The sequence below is a fragment of the Psammomys obesus genome, unplaced genomic scaffold, assembly GCF_907164565.1.
Source record: "Psammomys obesus unplaced genomic scaffold, mPsaObe1.curated_primary_1811, whole genome shotgun sequence".
In the NCBI taxonomy this organism is placed as follows: domain Eukaryota; kingdom Metazoa; phylum Chordata; class Mammalia; order Rodentia; family Muridae; genus Psammomys; species Psammomys obesus.
This window is the reverse complement of record NW_026585504.1, coordinates 19760615-19767638: the sequence shown is the minus strand read 5'-3', so window position 1 is coordinate 19767638 and position 7024 is coordinate 19760615. Positions and strand designations below refer to the sequence as shown.

Genomic DNA, 7024 nt, shown 5'->3' with positions numbered 1-7024 from the left:
GATGTTATTTCATAATATACTTCTTTTGGTAAATACTGTTTTTTTTTCAAATTTATTAATAAGGATAATCTGCTAGTGTAAGTTCTCTACTTTCTGGTCTTTAGAATGTGTTAAGTGTTCTTGGTAGCATGTTCTTTTCTATTTGAAAATAAATGGACCATGTTCTGCCTTAAGACTAGCAAAAATGTCCTGCATTGTATAGTTTATTAGGACTCTGTACAGTAGCTCAATTCATGTCTCTTTGATTCTGATAGATAGCAAGCTGTCTGAGTTTCTCTTGGCCATTATTACTGCCTGATTGTACATGTTCCATCATTATTCCATATTTTCTAGCGGTTACTTAAGTAGGATTTTTAATTTTTGCAGGTAGCATTTTGGGGGGCTCCCCTTGAAATCCTTAAATTCTTAATCAGTTAGCCTTTGGTCACGTGCAGTCTAGTCATGTTCCAAGCAGTACTTTTGATAGCTTTATAGGGTCATTGGACAAAGTTTAGAAGCCAGCAGAGATTGGAGTACCTATGAGCATCTCAAGCGTTGAGGTGGGACTGTAGACATATATCACCACAAGAGTAAATGTGAACTGAAAGCAGTGAACTGCACCGTGTCCATTGTGGATGAGTCCCTCTTGTAGACATGTCAGGTGAGGAGGCAGGTGCCAAGGAAGCGAAAAACACGCACTGTGTAAGCTGTTTCTTGTAATGTCCACCAGTAGACACTACTTACTTGTAAGACACATATTTAATATGTCACGGAAAATTAAAGGAAATCAAAGAGAAGACCATAAGGACCATCATTCCTTAGCTGGAAAGATATTGCATGGCTGGCCCTCTGGGTCATGAAGGTATTGACCTAAGTTCTTACATGGTTTGCTTTCATCTTTTAAAAATACTAATTTGTTATGCTGCACACTTGGTAATTTTTTTCCATGTGGTAATATTTTTGTTTTATTCACAATAATTTAAAAAAGAATAGTTCTAGTGGAATGGATAGATGTGACTGTCTTTTATGATGAAAGAATATTATAAAAGTATCTTTTAATACTCATAATTTTTAGATATTCCATTTTGTATAGATGCAAGCAAATCTGTATTCTTTGGACACGATGAAAACACAGGCAAGCTGTAGATTAGATGGCTGTCAACCATGAAATCTGGATTTTACACAGAATATGTTCTTTATAGGTGGGAAACTCTTCATTAAATATTGTTTTATCAGATTAACACCTTAGAAAGTGTTTCTACCATTTTTATGTGAGATGTTAAGTTATGAAATGAAAATAACATTCGAGTAAAAGACGTGTGTACAGTCTGATAGAAACACCCCAGGCAGTGGTTGAAGTGAAAATCCACCTTATCTGTAAAGAGAATAATAGAATGTCCCGACCAGCCTTCTTACCCCAGACTGTTTCCTGCCATCAGTAGTCCCTTTATCTTTCAACACAAAAAGAAAATTGTATTTTATGCACCTCGTTAAAGGAAAACCACATTTTGATTTTTTTTAAAGAAGGGAATATTATCTAAAGCCATTTAATTTGGTCAAAACATTTGACTTCTTGTGCCTTTAATTTCCTATCAGAAAAGCAACACGTTACACCTTTCAGGGTGGTCTGTAGTGGAACTACAGCCCCGTAAATGCCTGTCAGAGGTGTTAGCATGCATGCCTTGCCGAGCCATTTTCTAGGAACTGTTAGGAAGACACAAGCACCATGGAGGCTGAGAGTTTCAGTTCCAGAATTGGATGTGGATTTTTATTCACCGCCTTATCTCGGTGCGTAATTGTGTGTTTTAAGTTAAAGTTTCTTCCTGAATTTCTTCCTCCGTAAAATAAAGCTATTAGCAACTGTCGGAGGTTGGTGAGTTAATGTGTCAGAACTGGACACTAGACACAGTGGACTATATTCTTCTTGTGGTGGAAATTACATGCAGGAAACTTGACAGAGAGAGTCTTATTCTGCCTGAAAACACTTCTAGATGGACTCCACTTTTTGCTGCCGGAGGTGTTCTAGTCACTGCCCCACCAGCTACCCTCGTGCAGTGCGCTCTGTAAACTATTGTTCTTATTCTGGCCGACAGAATGAATTCTTCACTGCCCCCTGGTCTCTTTCTGCTGCTGTAGTGACTGGCTGGCCACCCCCTACACCCTTTAGTGCTGTAGCTTTGAGAGGAGACTGTTGGCCTTCCCGCCTGCTGAGACTCGAGCTCCAGCACCCTCAGAGCATCAGCACACTGAGGCAAGTGCAGGGAGAGGACACTGGTGTCAGTGTCCTAGCTTGCCTCAAGGCTCCTCTTCTGGTTTTTATCACATGTTGGCTTGCTAGATCAACACAGACTGGAGCAGAGAGTTGGCCTGCAAATTATTTATCAGAGGTCACCTGTTTTTCTGAAGTTTTGTTCTGGAAAACCAAAATATCCTGGGAGCCAGTCTTCCTTGTTGGTATAACATGAATTATGTTTTGGCTTTGGTTTTAGCCAGTTGTTTTTTTCCCAACAATGTTTGTGGGTGGGACTTCTGGCCTCCTTTTCACAGAGAAACTTGGCTGCTCCATTAGTCTCTGCCCATGGTTTTAGCTGAACTGAACCAAGCAGTTTAAAGACCTTCTCTAGTTAAATACATGATCTCATCCTACAGTGTCCCAAGCCGTGACCGGACTCACTTGGAACTGTTTATTTATGGGTTTTCTTTTCCCATGCCAGGATTTCTTTGTGTAGGCCTGGCTGTCCTGGAACTCATTCTGTAGACCAGGTAGACCAGGCTGGCTTCAAACTCAGCTCCAGCATGCACCACCATGCCCAGCATCTTATGTCTTTCCAACCAGTGCTTTTATCATACTCTTTGGAACCTACAAATGGACTTGTGTACTGTCAAATAGTCAATAACACCAGTCTGTTTTGTACTATGAGGAGAGGTCTCTTAATCATATATAGATAGGAAGCATTTTACTTTCTTGAGTAGTTTATACATTGGACCTTTATTTTGGCATTTTTTTTCCCTAACCCTGCTAACTAAGGTTATGTGATTTGCATGTTAAGTTCTGGCAGCACACACACACACACACACACACACACACACACACACACACACTTAATTTTTTAAATGATGGTTTCCAATTTTAAAAGAAAATTGAGAAAATTGACTAATAAATGTATAATTGTCCTCTGTCTTTTCTCGGTACTTTTTGACATACTGAAATAGTTCTTTAATTATATATGCACTTTCCTTGGTGAACATCTATAGATTCCCCCCACTCTGGAGATAGTCTCAATCTGTCTCTTTCACCCTCTTTCTCTCTGTTCCCCCCCTTCCCCAAGATAGAATTTTACTCTATAGCCAAGGTTGATCTGCTACTTGAAATATAGACCTCAAACGTGCAGCAATCCTCCTGCCTCAGTTCCAGAGTTCTGGGATTATATTATTAATTTTACATGTATTTGTATTGAATGTGTGTGTGTGTGTATATGTATGGGTGCGTGTGTGTGGAGACTGAAATCAGGTTGTCAGCACCTTTACTCACTGAGCCATCTTGCTGGCCTTACTTTTGTTTTTGTTTTTGTTTTTTTGGCTTTTTTTTTTTCTTTTCCTTTAAAACTTCCTTATATAATTTGGTCCTGGTGAGTAGGGTCAGAAGCCAAACCCCTGATGGTTTCCAGAAGCTGCGGACACTGGCAGGGAACAGACAAATGTGGAGTCAATTTTTATTTCAAACTCTCTGAACTGGTGATACACTTGGGAGGGTTCATTCATAAATAAAATCATTAATGTTCACAGACTGTTGGCATACTGTGAAACGTATTTAAATCACAGACTCCTCAGTTTGCATTTACTAGAAGACTGCATCAAAAGGAGTCATTGTCATAGTAGGTAAGGTAAGGTAAGGTGGATGCATCCACCAAGGGTAGACAGAGGGCAGCAGTGGGTGCTGACATTTTAGAGAAATTCTCTCAAGGAGACTGGTGCAGAAGCTAACTTTCTGTTTGGGAAGAAGGTGTCCCAGTTGCTTCACTGCCAAGTGTTTGGCACTGTGACATCTGGGTAACTAAGGCTAACTGTAGTCTTGAGGAGTGAGGCCTTCTGCAGACCACCACTTCCTGCTGCCTTCACTTCTATTTTCAGAGTTTGCCAGAAGGTGAGAATGGTCTGTTAGCCTCTGTGCTACCTCTAGTTAAGAACAGTGTTTCCCTCCTGAATCTGGGACAGCCTACAAGATAAACCTTGGAGTGCCGTCAGTCAGTGAAATGTGTGCTTTCTCCTGTTCCCAGGAGCAACTCATTTTTTTGTGGTATGAAACCTTTTTCTTGTAGTCCTTTGTAGTATAAAACCCCATTTTATACTATAGATATGATACAGCCATCCTGAGGTTGCAGAGAATCCAAATGATATGCTTCCGCTCTTCCTCTCTCCTTGACCTCGCGGCAGGAAGCCTTTGTGTGAGGTTCTCATCTGGAACAACTTCTCCACACTTGTTTTCGTGTTCTGTTGGATTACAGGGCAGCGGGCCTACCTTTGAAGGTCCTTTCTCTTTTATTTCTTTGCTGTGCACTCCAGTAATTAACTTTGTCCTTCTTTTATTTGTTCCAGTCAATCGCAGGCCACTCTGCTGAGCATCTTCTCCCAGGAGTACCAGGTTAGAAGTTTTCTCCTTTGTGAGGGTTGACAGGTGCCTAATTGAATGATGAATGTCCCTTTATTTCTTTGTAATTGAACTGCCAGCTCTCTGATTGGGTTGGAGGATGTTCCCCTTTCCACATCAAGCTCTGCCTGCGTCTCAGTGGAGGCCTGCCAAGCCTACCCATCCATCTGTCTAATAACATCTAGCCTTTGCTTATTTGGTGGACCTGTAATAAATTATGCTAAACCATTATTATTCTGACAATAATAATTTCCCTGTGTTGCGTGGCTCCATGTGCTAAATGTTTGCTGACTTGCACTGTCAGTGCCGCTTCCCATTGCTGACAGAGATGATGATAAATGACCACTGCTGGAGTGGCAGAAGGCAAGAAAGGCAGAAAATGGAGTCATTTATCATGAGATGACAGGTGTCAGTCAAGTGGCAAGTCTCTATGGAATTACTTTTTGTAGTTTTCAAATAAGTTGTTTTTAAGCAGTGTTCTTCCTGGTTAAATATGGCGATTGGATTGTAAAGCCCGAGTGCAGAGGACTTAGATGGAATTGAATTGAAGGGAAATTAATACAAAGGTTGAAAGAGGGACAAGTTTTTCTTGCCCTCAGCAGCCCTAAGCAAACTTATTTAGATTCAATTACTATGACCCTGGTGGCTTTTACATATATACTGTACTTGTGGTACATTCTGAAGACATCCCAGCCACACAGGAGATTAAAATGCATAGCTGTAGCAGGAAAGGAAATCCTGCCACCACCCAAATCCCCAAGCCATTACCCATTTGCCCCATATGCTTGCCCCTGGGATAAAGAAATATGTCTTTGCTGTTCTTGAACCTGATCTGTGACACAACATAAAAATGTTTTGTGTGTGTTTTGTTTCAGAAGCATATTAAGAGAACACATGCCAAACATCACACTCCAGAAGCGATTGAAAGTTATTACCAGAGGTATGACCTGGCTGCCCCACTAGAGGGTATCACAGTACCTATTAATTGTAGTAATTATTATGAATAAATTAGATCATTAGACTGCCTTTCCATACTGTCTATTTAACTGCTATTTAAAACTTTTAGTCTATTTTACAGTAAATTTGTAAGTGCTTTCTTTGGCAAGTGTGACGAGTGTGGCAATAGTGACAGCTTAGGTGTGCACGCACGTCCTATATGAGATGAAATCCCTGTTACCGAACCTTATTTGGCTACTTGAAATTTTGAATAAGGGTATGTCTTTTATGGATACATAGGTCCATCTATACACACATGCCCTATATGTATATGCAAGTTTTCAAACCAATTTTCATTTATTTCTTACTCAGATCAGAAAGCTGGCAAAAAGTGAGATTGAAATCCAGCGTAGTATTTTGCCTCGTATATGTTGGGTTAGCCATTTTAGGTATTTAAGAAAGACCTTCATCAAACAAGCACTTATGGAGATATATCATTTTATACAACTATCATGTTTTAATTAGGGCTTTGTGTTTTTGAAGAAAATCTTGAGTTAAACCAACAGCATAGTGTTTAAAGAATAGTTAAATTTTAGCTTTACTATTCTGAGACAAATAGACCCTTTATTCTGACATTTGTTACCATCACTTTGATGTAAATAAATAACAATAAATGGTAATGATATATACTAAGTTTTCATTATCATTCAGCTGTTGAGGGACAACTTGGATGGTTCATTTTCCTTGCTATAGTAGTAAGGCAGCAATAAAATTGGGGTTCAGATATCTCTATGATAGGGTCTAGAGTTTCTGGGTTTAGGCCCAGGAGTGTAAGAGCTGGGGCATATGGTAGTTCTATTTTTAAGTTTTTGAGACATCTTCAAACTGACTTCCACAATGGCTGTATTAATTTGCACCTCACAAAAAGTGTAGTATGTGTTCTTTTTTCTTAACATTTCTCCAACATTTGTTGACTGGGTGAAGTGTTATCTGTTGGAGGGTCATTGACTTGTACAGACTTCAGGCTCTCATTGATTTTGGTGTATAATGTTTTTATCTATTTGCAAACTTTTTTAAAATAATAAAGTTTATAAAATTATAAAAAGGTTTAAGGTTTAGAGAAACTATTGAAATTAGATTTTCTTTTAAAAAGTTATCTGCTCTGCCACATTGGTAAAAGATCACCTTTGTTTTAAATAGTAAAGATATTAAAGATGTGTGAATCATCCCCCCATACATTGTGTTTAGAATTTCTTTCTAAAAAAGTCTTTATACATATTGAGAAAAGTCATAGCTACCTTGATGAAATTTGCATATATTTTCTACAGGACATAGAATAATTTTATGAGACCAGACACCTAAATAATTAAAAAATATATCTTGAAATGCTACTCTATTTATCTATCTATCTATCTATTTATTTATTTATTTATTTATTTATTTATTTATTTATTTATTTAT

At 38.7% G+C, this 7024-nt stretch overlaps 1 protein-coding gene across 1 annotated transcript in view; it reads left to right on the top strand.

Annotated features, from left to right (window-relative positions):
- Positions 1-7024, top strand: part of Cdin1 (CDAN1 interacting nuclease 1) — a 211543-nt gene that overhangs the window by 51227 nt on the left and 153292 nt on the right. Inside the window, exons 2-3 of the mRNA XM_055598844.1 lie at positions 4576-4621; positions 5503-5567. Of these exons, the coding sequence (XP_055454819.1) occupies positions 4576-4621; positions 5503-5567 (111 nt within the window). The remainder of the gene's footprint in view (positions 1-4575; positions 4622-5502; positions 5568-7024) is intronic.